The sequence below is a fragment of the Ziziphus jujuba genome, chromosome 1 (genome assembly GCF_031755915.1).
Source record: "Ziziphus jujuba cultivar Dongzao chromosome 1, ASM3175591v1".
NCBI lineage: Eukaryota > Viridiplantae > Streptophyta > Magnoliopsida > Rosales > Rhamnaceae > Ziziphus > Ziziphus jujuba.
Genome location: NC_083379.1, coordinates 22,120,749 through 22,143,094, shown reverse-complemented (window position 1 = coordinate 22,143,094; position 22,346 = coordinate 22,120,749). Strand labels below are relative to the sequence as shown.

At 29.8% G+C, this 22,346-nt stretch overlaps 1 protein-coding gene across 4 annotated transcripts; it reads left to right on the top strand.

Annotated features, from left to right (window-relative positions):
• The first annotated feature begins 11,997 nt into the window (after positions 1 to 11,997).
• LOC107424077 (coatomer subunit delta) lies at positions 11,998 to 18,709 on the top strand. Of its 4 annotated transcripts, none has more exons than XM_016033773.4 (13): positions 11,998 to 12,409; positions 13,341 to 13,416; positions 13,639 to 13,678; positions 14,176 to 14,399; positions 15,050 to 15,292; positions 15,378 to 15,552; positions 15,865 to 16,169; positions 16,375 to 16,573; positions 16,656 to 16,809; positions 17,478 to 17,540; positions 17,661 to 17,757; positions 18,304 to 18,432; positions 18,536 to 18,709. In XM_016033773.4, the coding sequence occupies exons 2-12, from the start codon at positions 13,414 to 13,416 to the stop codon at positions 18,391 to 18,393; spliced, it is 1,593 nt and encodes a 530-aa protein (XP_015889259.2). In that variant the 5' UTR covers positions 11,998 to 12,409; positions 13,341 to 13,413; the 3' UTR covers positions 18,394 to 18,432; positions 18,536 to 18,709. The 4 variants fall into 4 exon arrangements, with proteins under 4 accessions (XP_015889259.2, XP_048320695.1, XP_024923059.2 ...); XM_048464738.2 differs by having other exon boundaries at positions 18,531 to 18,709; XM_025067291.3 differs by having other exon boundaries at positions 18,304 to 18,709.
• The last annotated feature ends 3,637 nt before the right edge of the window (positions 18,710 to 22,346 follow it).

The following is a 22,346-nucleotide window of genomic DNA, read 5'->3' as shown; positions in this document are numbered from 1 at the left end:
TTGACATCGCTGGTCCCATTGGCTTACCCATCCCTTGATCTACCTCCCCACCAAATTTTAAAGCCAGTGGCCATCGGACTCGCCGCCGACAGTGGTGGTTCCGGTGACCACAATGACTAACTAAAAAAACCACCTTCGACGAGTTTCCAATCACCCCACCTACCATTTCCCACTAATTCAACCTCCCCTGAGTCCAAATCCAAGGTCGGTTTCCTCCAATTCATGATGTTTTATGAGATTTGAGGACTTTAATTCCGAGAGCTTTCAGACGAGATTCCAACCACCACAGGTCCAATCTCTAGAAGATAAGACCAGATCGGTAATCCTCTTATCGTAAGCTTCGTTTTGATATGATACTTGTAATTTTTTAATACTATTTGTGTTAATTCCTCCGGTACACTTGCATAAATTACCCGATTAAAATATTACCTTAATCGGTGTTGTGTGACCTTGATTTTTAGGACCATGTGTGAGTTGTAGAAATGATCCCATGGCAGATCTTGGTTGATAAGCGTGCTCGAGGTGAGTGATCCACCTTCAAAGTCATTTTCGGGTGTTCAATTATATATTTTGTGATAATTAAATTTTTTGAAAAATATGTTATTTATGAGAAAATTTCATTCGGAATCTTATTACAAATTTATGATGAATCTATAGGTGGATTGTTACCATATGTCATTTTGGGGTTTTGAAGAAATTATTGTAATAATTTTTGTTAAATTATTTTAGAAATAATTGCCAAGTTGGGGTGATATGATTGTTTGTGCATATAGACCATAGTTTGGTTTTCGAAAAATTATGAATTTAATTTTATTAAATTATTGTTGAAGTTAATTGTAGATTATTTGTGCTTGATAAAAGTGCATTTTTATGAATTTATGCATTTGATAAATTATGAAAATTATTTTATGGAAAAATTATGAATTGTGGGATTTAATATTATATGAAATTTATGAGGTTTCAATGTTATTTTGGTATGAATTGGCTTTTATAGATTTAGAGGAAAATATTTATTTAAAATTATTATGCATTGAAACAATGGTGTGAAAATTATTTTATGGTATTGAAAAATTTTGAATATATATATATATATATATGTACCGTTGGATTTGAGATGATGGATTAATTGATGAATTGGAATTGATGGGTGTTAGCCCTTGTTTTATGAAAATTGGAAATGGTGTATATATATATATATATATTTGGTTTTTAAGACTCACTATGCAGTACTGGTGTTCTATAGTTGTGGATGTGATTAGCCCATGGACGGATTGTTATGAGCGCGCAGATTTATATTCTCCCATGGTTGCCATCAAACCGAGGGCAGACAAGTTTGATATTGGCCATAGCAGCCCCCTTCCATGGCCGATATTAAAGGTTATAGCATCGGCACTGCTAGGATGCCAGGGTGGCCTGGATGCAGGTTTCTCTCTTTAACCTCCCCGTTATGCGGTGCTTTGGGACGTTGGGTACCGTCGAACGTCACTGGTGTATAGTGTAGTACGTCAAGTTATTTTCCCGACCCAATTTTCAAAATTAAATGTTTTCAAATTGTATTTGAAATTAAAAGTATTTAATTGTGATTTTATTAGTTATTTAAATTGGTGTTCAAAAATATATTTTATCATGTTTTTAAGATTTACATAAATTTGAGATTTATACAAAATTTCTATGGTGTCTCTCATTATCATATTAATTTATTGAGCAACTATTATAAATTACTTATTGGAATAAATTTTGTTTTCCGTTAAACCCTTTTATTTCTAAATTTTTTCATTGCATATTAATTGTATTGTATTTATTAATATTTCTTTAAATATTTCCTTGATTTATTTAATTAATTTCATAATTATAGGATGAATTAAATGTTGAGCCAAATTTTGATTGGTTAATTGATTTGTGCTAAATTCTTCTAGTGCGAATACTATTATTTATTCGTGATTGTATTTTGCCTTATGGTATTTGATTATAGATTTAATAGTTTGTTATTAAATTACTCCCAATGTTAATATTAAATTCTAAATATTTGTATTCTATTTGCATTTACTTAATTATGGATTTCCTTAATTCTTGGGGTACAAATTATGGGGTTTTGTAAAAAGGTTTTAAAATGGGAACATTTCCAACTGAATGAATCGTAAGGATTTGAGAGAAAATGCTATTTCCTAATATTTATGAATTGTTTATTTATTAATTAGTCAAATTTATTATAGTATTATATGACTATTATTGTTATAATAGATAAGGTTACTCACTGAGATTATTAGCATATCATGTTTTTAAATTCGTTCCTCTAGACTTAGGTTAGTAGACGTTGATCGTCCGGGGCGAGTTCGACGTCTTCATTCGTTGCTGCACTCTAAGAAACTTTTCTTTTTTTTTTTTCCTTCCATCTTGTAAATTTTCTATATTTTGTTATAAGGAATTCTATTCTTAATTGTAGATGATACGATGCTCTGTATACTGTACTGGATTTATTTAATTAATATTACTTATTCCCTAGTAGTTATTTGAAGTGCTAGAAATTGTGGATTCATATTGTAGTAAGATGGGAGAAATAAGGTGTTGTCATTAGGAGTGTTTTTTGTGCATGGAATTTTTTTGTTAGTCCAATCTTAAGGGAGATTCTGCTGGATTTTCCATAGGGAGGTTCGGTAGGGTTTTTTTGGGATCAGGGTTTGTCTAGAGTTCCAGTAAAGGATCATGGACGGGTTCTGACACTGGCCATGCAAAAGGTTGCTAAAAAATAAGTTCTTAAATTATGGATTGTGGGGATTTTCTATGCAATCTCTGGTAGTTCTTGAGTGAGACTGGTTTAAGTAATACCGAAAAGAAGGTTAGCATTACTATTATTAAGAATAAAAAGGATGAGATCATTCCTTCTCATCAGGTGGAGATTTTTGCATACACTACTATAAGTTAAACAATGCTACCAGGAAAGATCTTTTTTTGTTTTCTTTTTATTGATCAAATGCTTGATAGATTGGTTGGGTATAAATACTATTGCTTATTAAATGATTATTCAGGTTATAATAAAATTGCTATTACTCCTAAAGACTAAGAGAAGACAACTTTTACATGTCCTTATGGAACTTTTGCTTTTAGGAGGATGCCATTTAGATTTTACATAATGTGCCTAGAACTTTTCAAAGATGTGTGATGGTTATTTTCTTAGACATGGTGGAAAAGATTATGGAGGTATTTGTGAATGAGTTTTTAGTATTTAGTTTATCTTTTAATCATTTTCTTCATAATCTATCTCTTGTTTTAGAAAGATGTGAAGAGATGAATTTTGTTTTGAATTGGAAAAAGTGTCATTTCATGATTTATGAAGGAATTATTATAGGACATAACATTTCATCTAGAGGATTGGAGGTTGATGGAGTTGAAGTTAAAACTATTGAAAAACTTCCTTCGCTTACAAATTTGAAATGAATTAGAACTTTCCTTGGTCATGTGGGATTGTATAGGAGGTTCATCAAAGATGTTTCAAAGGTTGTGAAACCTATTTTTTGTTTGCTTCAAAAAGATTGTCCATTTTTTTATGAAGCTTGTCGTTAAGCTTTTAATGTTGTTAAAGAAAAGTTTATTTTGGCCCTTATTACGGTGACATAGGATTAGAGTCAACTATTTGAGATCATGTGCAATGCAAGTGATTACACCATTGATGTGGTTTTTGGGCAAAGGAAGGATAATATTGTCCAAGCTATTTACTACTCAAGTAAGATTCAAAATGAAGCTCAATTGAATTAAATTGCTATCAAAAAAGAAATGCTTGTAGTAGTATTTGCTTGTGATAATTTCTAATATTATATCTTAAGTTCTAAGGTGATTGTCTACACCAATCATATTGCTATTAGGTATCTTTTTTCAAACAAATTTGTTAAACCTCTTTAATTATATGGATTTAGCTTTTGCAAAAGTTCAAAACTTGAGATTAGAGACATGAGAGGTAGTGAAAATGTTGTTGCAAATCACCTCCAAGACTTCAGAATGATAATAAAGAATTTGGTGTGAATATTGAGGAATTCTTTCCAGATGAGTAACTTTTTAGAATTGATGTGATGGTTTAAGAACTTGGTAAATTTTCATTCTTGCAATTTCATTCGGCCAAACTTAAACCCTCGACAGAAGAAGAAGTTTTTACATAATGTTAGAAGCTACATATGGGGTGACCCATATTTATACAATAAATGTTCCCATCAAATTGTTAAAATATGTGTCCTGGAATATGAAGTGTTATATTCTCCAATATTGATTCTAGTCGATATGGTGGCCAATTTGGAGCATCAAAGATGACTTCTAAATTTCCACGATCAAGTTATTATTTGCCAAGAGTCTTTAAAGATACTTATTCTCATGTCAAAACTCATGATAAGTGCCAAAAAGTAGGTAATATTTCTAAGAGGAATGAGTTGCCACAACATGGAATTTTGGAGCTCGTAAATTTTTATGTTTTAGGAATTGATTGCATGAAATCATTTCCATCATCTTTTAGAAATCAATAAATTATGCTTCTAGTTGATTATGTTTCTAAGAGGATTGAAACTATAGCAACTCTAACATGTGATACCAAGGTGGTTTTGAAGTTTCTCATAAAGAATATGTTTTCAAGGTTTAAGACATCAAGGGCAATCATTAGTAATGAAGTACAAATTTTTGTAACAAGTTGTTTAATTCACTTTTTAGTATGGAGTGAGGGATAAAGTATCTCTTTCTTATCATCCTCAAGCTAATGGTCAAGCCCAGATTTCCAAAAGATGGATCAAATTCTTAAGAAAATGGTGAATATTAATTAGAAGGATTGGTCAATCAAGCATGGTGATGCCTTATGATCATAACGGATGGCTTTCAAAACACTTATTAGGATGAGACCTTATCATCTTAAGTTTGGTAAAGCTTGTTATCATCAGGTTAAGCTAGAACATAGAGCTTATTGGGCCATTAAAAAGATAAATATCAATCTTAATGCTTTGGGCAAGAAAAGGAAATTGGAGCTTATTGAGTTAAAGGAGTTCTAGAATGAAGCTAATGAGAGTGCTTAAATTTTCAAATATTGTACCAAAATTTGACATGACAAGATATTTTGAGGCATGAATTTCATCTAACTCAACAAGTTCTTCTTTTCAATTCAAGGTTGAAGCTATTTTGGTTAAATTGAAGTCAAGGCGGTTGGGACCTTACAAAATAAACTAAGTTTTTCCTAATGGTGCCATTGAATTCTAAGGCAAGGATGGGAATTTGTTTCATGTTAATGGCTTGAGAGTTAAGTGTTACTATGAAAGTGAATATCGACAAGCTCAATATGTGAATAAGCTTATTTTTTATATTGATATGTCAAATGAAGATGATTTGAAGACTTATTCAAGTAAAAACAAGATGGTTGAAGACTCAAGCTCACAAGAGAAGGCCTTAGAGAAGAAAAAATGGACCAAGAAGAAGAAGGAGAGCAAGCAAACTTCAATTGCACATGCAAATTCATTTGAGCAAGTTAAGTATGAAGCCTCATTCTGGTCAAGTCGTGATCAAGAAGCTTGGGCCTTTAATGATCAAGAAATTCTTTGAATGTGGAACAATTGAAGTTCAAGGTGAGCATGGAAGAATTTTCAAAATTTATAGTCAACAAGTCAAGCATATGGTTTTGCAAAAGAGGAGCCAAAGGAACCAACCTAGTGAACATTTGGCTAAGTATTGCTAGAGACAATAAACCAAGTGCTTTTTGTGTGCAATCGAAGTTTCTAAACTCTTTTTCTCTTATTTTTGAGTCATTATTACTGATTTTGAGCATGTTTTATAGTTTCTTAAGATTTACGTAATGCTTTGATTTTGTTAGTTCTATTAGTTTTGAGTTTATCGGGTAATTTTTTTTCTAATTTGTTGTAGGTTTCTATCAATTAGGAGCTTGAATATTTGAATTTTGGATAATTCAAGGCTTAGAAAATTCCAAACTCATTAAATAAAAATTGAATTCAAGTTTTAAAAGGAAATTTGAAAAAATTAGTTGAAAATCCCAGTTTTAGAGCTTTGGAAGTGCAAATTGGTGAAGAAGTAGAGCTAACATTTAAATTTTTGGAGCTCCAATAGAGCAAATATAGTAGCTAAGGAATGGCCATCATAATTTAGGAGGTTCCCACACTGTAAGCAAGCTCATCAGACTTGGATTTTAAAGCTATGGCGTGCACATTCTAGAAAACAAAGTGCACATGCCAACTTGAGCTTATTTTTGGCTAGCATGCAGTGAGAATGCATGGCCACTTCTTGGGCTGAAGTGGGCAAGTGAAAAGCAACTCCATCAGACTTGGAAAGACTCATGTGGCTTGGCCACTTCATAAACCAAGGTGCACACACCAATGCACTCAAAAAAGACCTTGAATGCCGAAATTTTCAGCCCTTTTGCATTTCAACTTGCTTCTTGTCTGCATCTTATTCATCTCTCTATTCTAAACCTCTTAAACACCACATACCTAACCAAGAACAAACCCTAAAACACAAGATCTACTTGTTTTAAGCTAGAATCCATCATTTCGTCTTCAAGCTTTGAAAAACAAAGCTATTATTTATAAGATTTTCAAGTTTAAATTAAGGATGGAACTCATTCTCTAGATCTGTAGAAGTTACTTCTGCATTTTAAAGGAGCTTTCTAAGTGACCAAATTCACGAATCAGGGCTATTTTAAAGCTCCTACACTCAAGGAAAAACTTTGTCTTGACTTTTGCCTTATGAGAATGAAGAAATTTTAAGTGAATATTGAAGTAGTAGTGTTGGATTTAGCTTGATATCTTGGTTCAGAATTTTGTTTGATTTTTAGTAGAAATGTAGCTTTGGATGTTGTTTCTTGAAGAATATTGAAGTATTTGGTGGATTTCAAAATTTTGCCAATTTGAGCTCCTTCAGAGTTTTTTTGTTCTAGAGCTAGAGTAGTCAAATTTGAGCATACCAAGTGTTTATGGTTTTGTTTGTGTTCTTGAATTGTTGGTAAATTTGAAGTTCAAGGAGAATTGTGGTTGAATTTGAAGTGTTAGTGTTGATTTAGAGAAAATGATTAAAAAGAAGTCAAAAGTGGAAGTTAGTGAACTTAGTAATAGGAGAAAAGCAAGAGCAAGTGTTCAACCTATCTTAAGAATGGTATATCGAACTTGAGAAAAAAAAAATTGCCATGGAGAGAGGTCTTTGACCAAGGAAGGATGAGCCCTTAAGCATTAGGTTGCAAATTAAGAAAGAAATTTTAGCAAGAAAATGGGAGAAGTTAGCAATGCAATAGGAACTTACACTGGAAGAGACTGTTCAGGAATTCTGGATTGTTTCTTTCCCCTTTTTCATTGTCAAAGTGCCTATGGTACAGGTTCATATTTGGTTACCCAAAGCTCATGTAGAGGCACCTACGATAGGATCCATCATCTTGGCACAAATTCCTTAAAAATTGGGAACCCACAGGATTTTAAGATTTTCAATACCCATGTTTCTCAAAGCAACACTTTGTTCCACTCCTTTCATTTATGCTCCAAGCGCGATTGCTATAATATATACTTCCTTCTCAAATACAATGGGATTTCACACCTGGAAAATTAAGACCATAATATCTTCTTACGATTTATGACCTTTGCTTGGAATGTGAACAAATATATCATGTCAATTGCTCAACCATACCTTGGCTATCTTATGTGAAGCTAAATTAAGTTGTTTTGGTGTTCTCACTAAAACAAATGGGTGCACTCCTTCCTCTTAGGCACATTGATCCGCCATTGGCTGACCGTTGAGAAGACACAACCTGACCTTTCTTAGGAAACGAGGGTGGGAGTTCAAGAAACGCTTGCTGTAGAAGGGGCCCATAAGCAGGGACCCTTTCTTCTTCAGGAAAGCCCACCTCTTCTTCACTAGTGCTGACACAGTTTGCACGTAGATAAGGAAAGCAAAATCTTAGTGGGGGATCGGTGCCTTAGGGAACTGCTGCTTGATCTAGGGAAGGGGAAAGGCCACTTTTTCACCTTCTCTATGCTTTGGACAGGAGCACTAGTAAACACAAGGAGGGAGTAAGTGAAGCATGCCATATTATTATGTTGGATGAGACTTTGAAGGATCTAGTTTTGTACATTTCACTTTCAATAAATTTCTTTTAGTATTTTTGCGCAGAAAAGCTCAAGTTTTTTGGCATCATTAGTCCCTGATCAATGTTTTTTTTATCCAAAATTTCACTAGTAGAGGACCAAAGTGCAATATTGCCATGTAATTATTTAAAAATTATAAGAAAAAATATTTATTTTATAAAAAGATATGAAAATAATAATTTGAACAAGTAATAAGATCTTTTGATTTTTTAAGAAAAGGTAAGTTTAAGGAAAAAGAAAAATCTATATAAATTTTTTTTAAAAAAAAATATGCTTAAAATCATTTCTCACTTACTAAATTTTATTTTTACTTTCTTTCTTTATTTTATTTTATCGAATCTATTTTCTTTTTTCAAACAAATTATGACGTATTAAAAGCTTTAATATTGAGTTAAATTTTTTAAACATGATTGAAAAGTATAATCTTTTTTTTCATTTCTATTAGTTATAAAAAAAACTTTAAACTATAACTCATTTTTGAAAAAAAATATATATATTTTTTTTTTATTTAATGTTTTATTATTATTATTGATAGGTATGATTCTAAACTATATTGAATCTGCGCTTGATTCAATTTGATAGTTTTTTTTTAATCAGATCCAACTGAACCATTTCAAAAAGCAAACCAAATTAAATTGACTATCATTTGTTCACTTTTGTTCAATTTAGGCCTTGATGTACTTTTATTAATATTTTTATTTTTTTTCATTTTTAAATAATTTAAATATAATATTAATAGTAACTTAAATCAAATAATTCAGAAAAATAAAACTACATTAAAAATATAAAAATATTGAACATTGTTAGCTTACAAATAATTGATGTGACAAATAATCTAACGCTTTTAAATTATCAAGTTTACTTTCTTTTTCTTTTTTATTATAAAAGTTGAAATACATAGTTCAGTTCAAATGAGTATATATAATATATAACTTTTTTTTTAGTTAAAGATAAATTGTTAGAAGGAAAATATGATATGCCAAAATACAAGACAACTAAAAATGGTTATGATAGTATGATTCTAAACTATATTGAATCTGCATTTTGATCCCTTCTACTTGGGTTAGCATTGATTCAATTTGATAAAATTTTAATTATTTTGTTTTTTTAACAGATCCAACTGACCCATTGCAAAAAGCAAACCAAATTAAATTGATCATCATTGTTTAGCTTTTGTTCAATTTAGGCCTAGATTTACTTTTATTATTATTTTTAATTTTTTCCAAAATTTATTTTTAAATATTATTTAACATGTTGGATTATATGTATTTGATATGACAAATAATCTAACAATTTTAGATGGTCAAGTTTACTTTATATATATATATATATATATAAGTTAAAATATATAGTTCAGTTCAAATGAGTATATATAATATATATTTTTTAATTAAAGATAAATTGTTAAAAGGAAAATATCATAAGCCAAAATACAAGACAACCAAGAATGGTTATGATAGGCATGATTCTAAACTATATTGAATCTGCATTTTGATCCATTTTACTTGGGTTGGCGTTGATTCAATTTGACAGATTTTTAACATTTTTTTTTTTTTTTTGGGTCAGATCCAACTAAACCATTGCAAAAAGCAAACCAACTTAAAATGATTGTCATTGGTTTGCTTTTGTTCAATTTAGACGTTGATGTTGATGTATTTTTATTATTATTTTTAATTTTTTTAAAAAAATATTTTAAAATAATTTAAATATAATTTAAAAATATAAAACTACATTAAAAATATAAAAATATTAAATAGTTATTTAACATTGTTGGATTGCATGTATTTGATGTAACAAATAATCTAACAATTTTAGATGAACAAGTTTATTGTTTTCTTTCTTTCTTTTTTATAAAAGTTGAAATATTAGTTCAGTTGAAATAAATATGTATAATATATTTTTTTTAGTTAAGGATAAATTGTTAAAAGGAAAATATCATAAGCCAAAATACAAGACAACTAAGAATGGTCAATTGGAGTCCACTTCAGGGAAAAATACAGAACTAGACCCTTACTAGCTATCTGATTAGCAACCTTATTAATAGATTTAGGTACCAAAAGAAAGGTGCGCGAGTGGATATATATAAAATTGTTTCAGCTTGAGTTGGATTAAAAATTACAGGTAGATATCAATTTGGTTCTATCGAAATTTTTTACACATTTACCAATCAAATCAAATAAAACCGAATAGAATCAAATTAATGGAAAAAATAAATCAAACGAAATCGACCATTGTCAATTCGGTTTGATTGATGGGTTGTTTTATTATTTTTAAATATTTTAATGATTTTTTAAAGTAATAATATTTTAAACTAAATAATTTTAAAGTATAAAAATATATTAAAAATATAATAAGTATTATAAAAATATTTTAAAATTTATGTAAATGAATAGTGGGTTAGGTGTGATTTAGTTTGGCGGAAAATTATCTTAACCTAATCAAATCAAATTCAATTCAATTTGGTTTGTTTAAATTTTTTGCATGCATGCCTATTAAGGTTATGTTTTAAAAAAGTTTCAGAAGCTAAAAGCTGTTGAATTTTAGTTTTTAAAATTTAGAAGCATTTTTTAATTAAAATAATTAAAAAATAACTTACTCAAAAAGCATTTAGGAAAAAAATAAAAAGTATAAAAATAAACAAAAGTAAATTTAAAACCAAAGTTCAAAATTTCAATATCGATAAAAATATCGAACGTTTAAAATATGAAAAATTTTATGAAAATATAAAAAATTATTGAATATTAATAAAAATTTACAAAAAATGATAGAAATTTATTTTAAAAAATAAAAATTTTTGTTAAAACTTCAGCATTAACTTATTCAATCAATCAGTTATCAAATTGCTTATAAAAATTATAAAAATATTAAATAGATATTATATTTCTCTTAACCAATTTAATTTATAGTAAGTAATAATGATTATATATAAACTATTATTAATAAAAATATATGAAAAATAGATATATTTGATTAAATTATTTATTAATTAAGATAAAATAATTATTATAATTACATTATATTTCATAAATATCATCTCTATATTCATATAATTTTTATTTAATTGAAAATTATTGGTTTCTTCCTCATTCTCATTTTAAAATGTAAAATGTGAAAAATAATTATTAAATAATATATCTCCTTAATAATTTTTTATGTAATTATTAATATCTCAAATATAAATATTTTGTGTTAAATATAATTATCTTTAATGTTTAGTATAATATATGCTATTATTATTTTTATTTATTTGATATTATTAATTTAAACATTATTAATACTAATTCTACATAATATTATATTTTTATATTATTATTTTTTATTTTTATATAATCAATTATTAACTTGTAATTATATGATTATAATAAATTCATCTTATATAAATTGCACATTTTTTATTTTTATATAATCAATTATTAACTTGTAATTATATGATTATAATGAATTCATCTTATATAAATTGCACAGCAGATATATATATATATATATATATATATATTATATAAATGAATATAACATATTAAGATTGTTAAATTTAATTTTTTTATATTATTAAATATTTAAAAAACAATTAAAATGTTAAAAAAATTATTACTAAAGTTAAGTTGATAAAATTTATTATTAAAATTAATTTGGTAAAATAAATTATTAAATATTAATAATATTTTCGATGATATTTTCAAAAAAAAAAATTTTAAATTTCATAAATATTATATAAAAAAATTTTAAAATTTATAAACTTTTTAACTAAATTATTAAAATTAAATATAAATAATTTTATAAAAATTTCTATAAAAATTTTAAAAAAATTTTAAAAATTTACATAAATATTATAAAAATTCAACTAGGAATATTTCGATATTTAAAACTTGCGATCGAATCGGTTTGGTTAAGATACTTTAGCGCGTCCAAATCGGTTTGTACCCGTGCACGCAGACCCTCCGTTAATTGATGTTTAAATAAAATTCAGTTAGATTTCCGTGGGAGCTCAGTGGTTAGCACACCACGGTCCGGCCAGTGGAAGCTGGGTTCAAGTGTTGGAAGGATGGGGATGACCGGGGGCATAGAAAAAAATATATAAAATCGAGTTTTTGGGATAAAATTGTAAAAAAAATAAAAAAGAAAAAAGAAAACGTGAACCTCAATCCCAAATTACCCAAAATAAAATTATGTGCAACGGCTGAAGATTCTCCGTTTATCGTTTCCATTTCCTCCTCCTGCATTTTACTGCTGCTCCAGTGTGTGCAGCACTACGTTCTTTATCGCTTCCACTCCAATTACTCCTCTTCATTTTCGCACCAAATTTGGTAAGACCTCATCTATCTTATGATTTACTGGATCTGGTTAATTTCGGTTTATTCAACTCTATCCCAATATACTTGTTTCTGCAAGTAAATTGTGTTTTTTGGGGTTGAAATTGATAGTTCAAGTTGCTTCAAACCGACATTGCAAATCGAATTCAACTTTAGTCTTTATATTTTCCCTTAAATCAAGGTTTTCTTTCCTGCCAAACTATTTCATGCCTTATGTTCTCCTGTATTGTTAAGAGTCCTCGAGTGGGCAAATGAAGGATTAAGAGGTCAGATCACAACTTCCTCATTTTTCCAATATGAGATCGATTCCAGTTCGAAACATTTATGTTTTGGATTGTTGTTGTGTTTGGATTTTGGAATTCAGAAGAAAAGATTTATTCTTAGTGCGAATTGGATGGTGTGGATTTTTAGTTGTTAATTTGCTTTTGATTTTGAGCGTTTGAAACATGATGGGTCTCCAGTAGTTATGAAGAATTTAGCAGCTCCAATTTCTCCAATTTATCCATCAAATCACAGGACCGACTTATCTCTTCTCGAGGAGAAATAGTGAAGAACTAGTATTTAATTTCTAAACATTCTATGAAAACAATTTACATTATGTAGATAAATCTTAATCCTTGATTTTAAACAAATCCAAATGCAAACTTTGGGAATTTTGGATATTTGATTCACCATTGGCATTTTATTTGTTTTTCTGGAAGATATTTTGGTGCATAGGCTTATCATGCACATGTTGTCTAACTTGTGTGCTGAGAATCAGATCGTGCAAAATATCATGCAGTACACTGGTTATTCAATGACTGTATGGGAAAATTGTACTCCTGAAGATATTACCCATTCATATTTCTTGTTGATTTTGCTTATAGTTATTTATTCTTTGTATTGTACATTTATAAAATCGGCTGAATCTCCTCCTATTTTATAGGTTCTCTGTAATCCATACAGTCCTTGCTGCCTTTTAGTTGGTGCTTGTTGGTTCTTATCTCACAGTAATCAAGATGGTAATATTTTAGTATTCATCTCCATTTTTATATTTTCTTTTTCAGTGCTGTTAATTGAAAAATGATGTTTTGGTTTCGGTAATATTACTCTTAAAGTATTGTCTTCACATCTATAAATACCTATATGGTTTGCTTGAGTAAATTTTGCCTTCAGAATTTTATTTTAATATATTTTGTGTTTTTAGAGTATTGCTTCTGACTTGCCTTTTATCAATGACATAGGTTGTTCTCGCTGCTTCCATTGTAAGCAAGTCTGGTAAAGGTGAGTTCTGTACTTCTTCCTCATACTGCTTTTGTCAACAAGAATTGGTAAATGAGAAAAAAATGGTATTTTCATTTTTGCATACCCCCTTAACCCCCCACTTCCACCTGATTTTTTTTTTTTTTTTTTTTTTTTGTCTTTATATATCAAAATGTATGAAAGAAAATACATTTAGTATATGATGAGAAAAATCAAGTCTTATAGATACTTTTAACAGCGGAAATTCTACATGTTATTGCTTACAAGGCTTTCGATGACATGTTTAAAATTTTAAATCTGATGGAAGTAGGGTGCAGAGTTACGTGTAGAAGATGTTTTATGTGATAACTTTTTATCTATTTCCATACTTCTATTTGGTTGTAACCAAATTATTGTTATTATTATTTTTTGAACTAGTTTTAATGCATTATAAGAACGATTCAAATGTTCAATGATGTTTTTTTTCCTTTCATTTTTTTTTTTTTTTTTTTTTTTTTTTTTTTTTTTGGTTGGGGCAGTGCTTGTTTCAAGGCAGTTTATGGATATGTCTCGTATACGAATTGAAGGTCTTCTTGCTGCTTTCCCGAAGTTGATAGGCACTGGAAAACAACATACATATGTTGAGACAGAAAATGTTCGCTATGTTTACCAGCCTATTGAAGCTTTATACTTGCTACTTGTAACAAACAAACAAAGCAACATTTTGGAAGATTTGGAGACTCTACGAATGCTCTCTAAGCTTGTATCCTTTTTCTGGTTGATCTATTATTATTTTCTACTGGCATAATTGCTGAATTAGGAGCAACTTCACTTGTTATACTTGTGATACACGTTGTAGGGATAGATCTGGATCACTATTTTCTTAATCTCTCTGTTTTTGATGTTCTTTTGCCTTCGTCCATAAGTATCTCATGAAGTTCGGCCCACTGCAGAGTGCAAATTAATTGTTTGCCTTGTTTTTTTTTGGGGTTTGTTTCTGGGCCTGGATATCTTAGTCACGGCTTTTTTCTTGTCCTATGATTTCACTTGAATTAACAGTGGCCAGTCAAGTTCTTCGTAAAAGTGAGTTTTTAGAAGTAATTAAGTACTTCTATTTTGCTGATAAGTTTTGTTTCTCCTGTTTTTTAAGTATTTATTCTGGAAAAGATGTCAGAGACATAATCTTTCAATGGGATAGTCCATATTAGGTTCTAAGTGAGCCTCCTGCCACATTCAGAACCTAATTTTGACATTGCTTTGCTGCTCGTTTTTATAACTCATTCCAACACCCACCTCATTTTCTTGCCTCTATATTACTTGTCCCCATGTTCTTTTTTTTTTTTTTTTTTGGAGGTTTCAAGCTTTGTTGGTTGACTGCATTGTGGAAAAGGGTTATTTCCTTAAAATTTTTAGGTACCTGAATATTCTATGTCCCTTGATGAAGAGGGCATTTGTGGGACAGCTTTTGAGCTGATTTTTGCTTTTGATGAAGTCATCTCTCTTGGGCACAAAGAAAATGTGACCATTGCACAGGTTAAGCAGTACTGTGAGATGGAGAGTCATGAAGAGAAACTGCACAAGTTGGTAATGCAAAGCAAGATAAATGAAACCAAGGACGTTATGAAACGCAAAGCCAGTGAGATAGACAAAAGCAAGGTATTTTTCAAGCATCCATTTTGCTCCTGCGCATTTAATTCCTCTTGTAACCAAACCTTTTAAATTATTGTCAGATTTTTTGCAGATTGAAAAGAATAGAGGTGATAAGGGAGGATTTATGTCTTTACAATCAATGGGCTCTGGAAGAATTGAGAGCAGCTTTAATGACATGAGCATATCTAGCACTGGAAGTGGTTTTGGAAGTGGTTCCAGTTTCGGATTAAGCACTGATGTTGACTCATTTTCTACCAAGTCCAAAGGTTTGTGCCTTTCTTTGACATAAGTTCAATGGTTACGAGTCATTGGTGATATTGATTTGTGGAAAATGATGCATTTATAACCTTTACTTATGTTCTCTTTTAATTCATTGCTATTATTCATCAAATTGTTTGCTACATGTATTAAGCTCTTAAAACTGCTTAGGAGTAATTAGCATGCTAAATATTTTTCTCATCATATTGTTTCTTACATGCATGTTTACAACCTCATCCAGCATCTGCTAGTTGATTAGATTAATATTTGTTGAATTAAAAAAATTGCTTTTATTTAACCATGTAAACCGATATCCTCAGGTCGTGCACCTTCAGCTGCAACTGCTCCTCCTAAGGGTCTTGGCATGCAGTTAGGTAAATCACAAAGGACTAACCAGTTCTTGGAGTCTCTGAAAGCGGAAGGGGAAGTAATCCTTGAAGATGTGCAGCCAAAAGCACGCCAGTCTAGATCAGCTGCCCCACCTCTAACCGATCCTGTTACTTTGATTGTTGAGGAAAAACTGAACGTAACACTTAAACGTGATGGTGGAGTTAGTAACTTTGACGTTCAAGGAACCTTATCACTACAAATTCTTAACCAAGAAGATGCACATATCCAAGTCCAGGTATTGTTTGTCAGCATGGTGTTTTCCCATGATGTAAAATCCAAGTTGGAGTTTTAAATTTGGGTATCCTTTATGAGATGTTCCCTCAGCTTTCAATTCACTTACTTGGCTAAATGTAAAAATGCCACTGATAAATTAAACTTGCAACATTTTTGCTTTGTGAATTGTCTCATTACAATTGTGGTATGTCGTGCCTTATTTTCAGATCGAAACTGGTGGCAATCCTGGCATCCTATTCAAAACACACCCTAACATGAATAAAGAATTATTTTCCAATGAAAATATTCTAGGCCTAAAGGATCCTAGTAGGCCTTTTCCCACTGGTCAAACTGGTGATGCAGCTGGTGTTGGTCTTTTGAAATGGAGAATGCAAAGTACAAATGAGGCAATGGTTCCATTGACAAGTGAGTTTGAATTTCTCGAAATTTTGGTTTGTAGAGTTGTCATGTTATATGCCTAGATCATCGATGTGAATGTTTCTTGCAGTCAACTGCTGGCCTTCTGTTTCTGGGAGTGAAACTTATGTCAGCATTGAATATGAAGCTTCAGCAATGTTTGATCTGCGAAATGTTGTGGTCTCAGTACCTCTTCCAGCACTCCGTGAAGCTCCAAATGTAAGGCAGATTGATGGTGAATGGAGGTGAGAAATTTAGTTATTTTCGTGCTTCTAGCTGGTATGTTGTTTGCAATAAATGACAATTAGCCAAGTAGCTTTTTTTTGTTCTTGATTAAATATATGAAGCTGTATAGATGTTTGGTGTGAGCAATAGATTTGGATTTTCCAAACTAAGAATATTGTGTTCTATGAAATTTTGTCAGACAATACATGATAGTTGATTGATAAAACAATTGTATTGAATTACAAAATTGTAGATTTTAGATTGTCCTATATTTAGCTACAAAATCATAGGTTAGTTAAAATACTTAAGAGAAGATGATATAATTTGAGAATAGAATGCCAAATTAATGTTCTTTGGAATATCTTGGGAATCACATGTTATCTGTAAGTTTAGTTTGGTGGAAAAAAATATAAGCAGCTTGATATTGAACTACAACTGATCCACATTTCACATTTAGTTATTGAACTTGTATTCAAAATTTACATTTATCACTTTTAAGTTTAGTCTTCATTTATATAATGAGTTGGGTGCTAGATCCTCTTTCAATAACTAGGAATATATTAGGTTCATATATTCTTAAAATTTTATGTGTAATATTTTATGAGGCCATTGTGTGGCAATTTCACTTATTCTTGTATCTTTCTATCATATTCTTCTGTACGTTTAGTATCCATTTTTCTAATTGCAGATATAACTCAAGGAATTCCATCTTTGAGTGGGCCATACTTCTTATTGATGACTCAAACCGCAGGTCTGTGATTGTTGGACTTTTTAATATTTTTCTTTTTTCTTTTAAGTTTGCTTTTCTTTATCTTATTTTATTTAATCTAGTGCTGAGGGGTTTTATGTTTTGCATTTGAACCCATGGCAGTGGATCAGTGGAGCTTGTCGTTCCTGCAGCAGATTCGTCTGTATTTTTCCCAATATCTGTGCAGTTCTCTGCTACTAATACATTCAGTGGCCTGAAGGTTTGCCTTGCCTTGTTTGATTTTGCATTCTATCCTGTTGGTGAATAATAATATACTGTGTTCTTTTCTATAAGGATTTTTTTTATTAGAATATAATAGCTATATATTTACTTAGCAATATCAAATTATAGCCTAGATTTTAATGCTGTACGGAACAGTACCACTTCTAATGATTTCTTTGGAATTAGATTTCTTATTTGTATATGCATGAATTCTTGGTTAACTTATAACTTGGCCATGTCTCAAGTTTAGCTGAAAAATTGCTGGTTTATAATGTTTTACATCCCAAAATCCTTTTATCTTAGCAGGGCCATTACCAACCATGGTCAAATGTTGACATGATATCCTGGGATAATTTTATTCTTTTGTCTCTACTTTGTTGTCATAAGTTTTATCTTACATTTTTGTTGGTTGATTTGTTTGTGGAAGCTATAAATAAAAGGTGGCCCCGTGTACTCGTATATTCCTTTCCGGTACATTGTTGGTTTTGGCTCATAGCAAGTCGTCCATAATATGAACTTATATTGATGTCAACTCCCTGTGCAGGCTATAAACATCCTGCCACTCAAAGGTGGAGCTCCTCCCAAGTTTTCTCAAAGAACACAATTGGTTGCAGAGAATTACCAAGTGGTGTGAGGACTGTTGTTGGGCAACATTTTTGGATATGGCATAAAGGTTTGGACAATTTTTTATTCATGATCGTTTTCTATTCAACTCGAAGTTAATGATGCTTCATGTATTGTCGCTAATTTGAACTCACTTTTCTTGTCAAGTCTAGGTTAAATCAAAGCACCTGCGATTTTTTGTTTCATTGCCCTGTGCTTCTCTGTTGTATCTGATTTCAACAGGAAGTGTGCTTTACAAATAATATTATTTCTAAGAACGGAAATGGAATACGCTTGGATTTTTTTTAAATCTAAATTGAATATACATCGCATTATCCTTTTTATCACTTAAATCTTAACGTGCAGCAACAAATAATGCGAGCTATTAATGCCTAATAATTATTTGATTACGCATTTAAAAAATAAAATAAAATAAAATAGAGATAAGTTTATTAAAATTTACGTTGTGGATGCACTTATAACTATTCTAAAAACTAAATATAAATTAGGGGTTTCTATCTTATACTTTAAGACAAATTGCATTTTTGACTTGTAAGTTTAATTTGTTGCATTTTGGTTCAATCAAAATATTTGGGCAATGGTGATTAACGGCTTCTCACATGACTTCAAAGTGAACAATATTAAATGTACGTTTGGTTTAGCCAATGAAAATAAAATTTTTACCCATAGAATTTTGTATAATTTATCTTTATAAAAAATAACTTTTATAAAAGAGTTTTTTGGCATCAAATAGAGTTTTTGGACCAAAAAAAAAAAAAAAAACTGTCAAAGGAGTCTAAAATGCAATTTGGTTTAATTTTTCAAAATTTAAGCCTTATTTAGGCCTTGTACAATCAAATATTTGTATTTTCACCATTAAATTTTAATAGCTAGCGAAAAGCCTAATGGATCAAAAATGCAATAATTGAAACTTCTAGATCTAAATCATAATATTATAAATTTAGGGATCAAAGATATAATTTGTTTAAACTAAAAAGTATTAAAATGCAACAAGCTCTATAAATTATTTACTTTGATCTCATTCTCAATTTAATTAATTAAAATTTTTATATATTTTTCAAGACAATGGCATTTTTTGTTAAGAAAAATGAAAAATAAAAACAAAAGAAGAATAAAAATATTCAGACAGAAAATTATTTTTATTCCGAATAGAATAAAAAATTGATAATACTAGTCTTACCAAAATTATTTGATAAATATTTGATCCCAAATATTTTGGAATTTATTCAACTTGGCTCCCTTTCAGACTTTCTATATATTTTTCTTTATTTATATATTTGGAGAAAAGACTTTCTTTGCATTGGAATATACTGACAAATCAAGATATCGTAGAAGTATAATTCTGATTAAACTTTTTTTGAAAGTATAATTAACAAATTAGAATCATTCCAAGAAAAAAAAAAGAAAAACTTTGAATATTTACAGGTATCATTGAAAACCTTCCGTTACTAAGTACATGAGTTTTACAGGAAGGAAAAAGAAAAAAAGAAAAAAAGAAAAAAAAAATTTTTTTGAATATTTACAGGTATCATTAAAAACCTTCCGTTACCAAGCACTTTAGTTTTACAACAACCCCCCCAACCCCCAACACACACAACAAAAAATAAATAAATAAATTGGAAACCTTTTTCACCATGAATGACCTGGCATGCCCCCTCAGACTCACGCTGTGAATTCTTGGGTTAGAGATGCCTTTTCCTTTTTGATTCATGGGCTGCAACTCCATTCACTCTCCACGCTAAAACTAACGGAAGCCTAAATATTTTTGGCAAAAGTATTGCGAAACTACTTGCAAATGTACAAATCAAATTATAAAGTGGTTTTAAATAAACTAGATTTCAAATCCAAGGGATTAATGGATTATTAACTCTAATTAAATTATAATATTAAATTAAACAAGTCAACTTCGATGAAAATGAGCAATTAAATCAAATTATTAAACTAAATAAATTAAAGACAAAGCAACAAAGAAAGTAAATTAAATTAAGATTTAATTAAATAATAATGAGACAAGAACTATGAAATTCACTACTAGTTAATTCAATTTATTAAATATAATACTAAAATAATGGAATTGAATAATTGAGGATTTAACCATGCTTGATTCATAAAACATTAAATATTGCTTTCACAATTAAATATATATATAAACACACTGGATGATTAGTACTTTTCACATGTTAATAACGAGACATCTAATTAAGATAAAAGATTATGCATTTCCATTACGCACCTAATCATGTTATCATGGCACACTTATAACATGGGGTGCAAGGATGTATATCAACCATTAAACTACAATATAACCTAGATTTTTCTGTAATTATATTGCTTAATTCATGCATGAAAAAGGTCATTCATGAAACATTAAGAACTAGATAGTTAATTGAAATTATTTAAAGAACACAAATATTTAAAACATCATTAAAATAATAAATCTTACGTGATAAAATAAATCTTTATAACTAGGTAATAGGATCGCCTTCGGGGCCATTTCTACACATTCAAAGGAGTCTCTCCTAGGAACAATCCTTATTAGATTTTATATTGAGAATCCGGCATAACCTCTTTATAATTTGAAAATAACCCTAATTGTACCTATGGATAAGAGTAAATGTCATAAGCAATTATACATATTAGGATTAGTTCACCTAAGTAGTTTTAAGAATACAAGTATTTGATGTAAGGAAGGAGAATATATATATTTAAATACAAGTCTATCAGAGTAGCAAAAGAAATATGAATATACACACCTGACAGTGAAAGATGGATGTAAGGATGATGCTTAGATTAGTGGTATGGTACCTATCAGTAGTAGCATGGGGAAATAATTGAAAATATATAAAACATGAGAACAGCTGAGTGAGTGAATATCTGCATATTGGAAAAAATATATATACATATATTTATATATATATATATATACACTTGAAGATCTATTTCTCTCAAAACCTTACTTTCTCTGTTTAAAAAGTTTCTCTATTTGGGAAAATCCTTTCACAAAACCCATCAACTATGTAATGACCCATCTTGAAAAACAGCCTAAATTTGACTTTTTTGAGTGGTTTAACCAGGGTTGATTGAGTTTGACCATGTTTGACTTTTATGTGGGATAAAGTTCATTTATTTTTATTTTTTTAAGATGGAATTTGGCTTTGACTCTTATATCATTACATAAAGTTCATTGATACAAGTTTGAGGACATGTGGAATGTCGAAATTGGGGCTATGATTTAAAAGTTATGATAAAAAAACTCAGTGGTATTTTTATAATTATGGATAATGAAAATCAGGTTAAATTGGGTCATTTTCCTCCTTTCTCCACCCAAAAATGGCAGTCACCATTCTTATCTCTCTCTAAAGTTTTCTCTTTCTAAACCCACAATTTCAAAACATCATAACTTACTCAATTGACCTCTATTTGCTTTGTCATTTATGGAGTTGGAAAGCTTGCATGATGAAGAACATTTTTAAATAAAGACAGTCACTAAAATCTTGAAAGAATTTCGTAGAAATATTGATGGATTATATTTTTTGATCTTCAAAATCTGAGTACTTTTAGTGGTGGAAAAGTCTCCTTTCCATATGCTTTCGACTTCTTGAGCGCATTTTTAGCATCCTTTAAGCTCAAAAGTGTCTTCATTTTTCTCAACAAAAAAATAAAGTTTCAACAATACTTTATTTTTTTATTTTCCGGTAACCTATGATCACCATTAGTTTGTTTGAAGGTAGTTTCCTACTCTACATCTTTCAAACCTCATTTCAATATATAGATTGTATATTTTAGTTAAATTTTAAAGGTTACCATAGTGGTTTTCGATGACTTAGCTTGACCATTTTGGGTCCCAAGTGTTTTCTAGATACATTTAAAAGATTTAACTTATTGGAATTATGAAAATAATGAAAAAGCCCAATTTTAAGATTTATGGGTTTTAGGTATTTTGATGGAATTAAACTGTTTGAT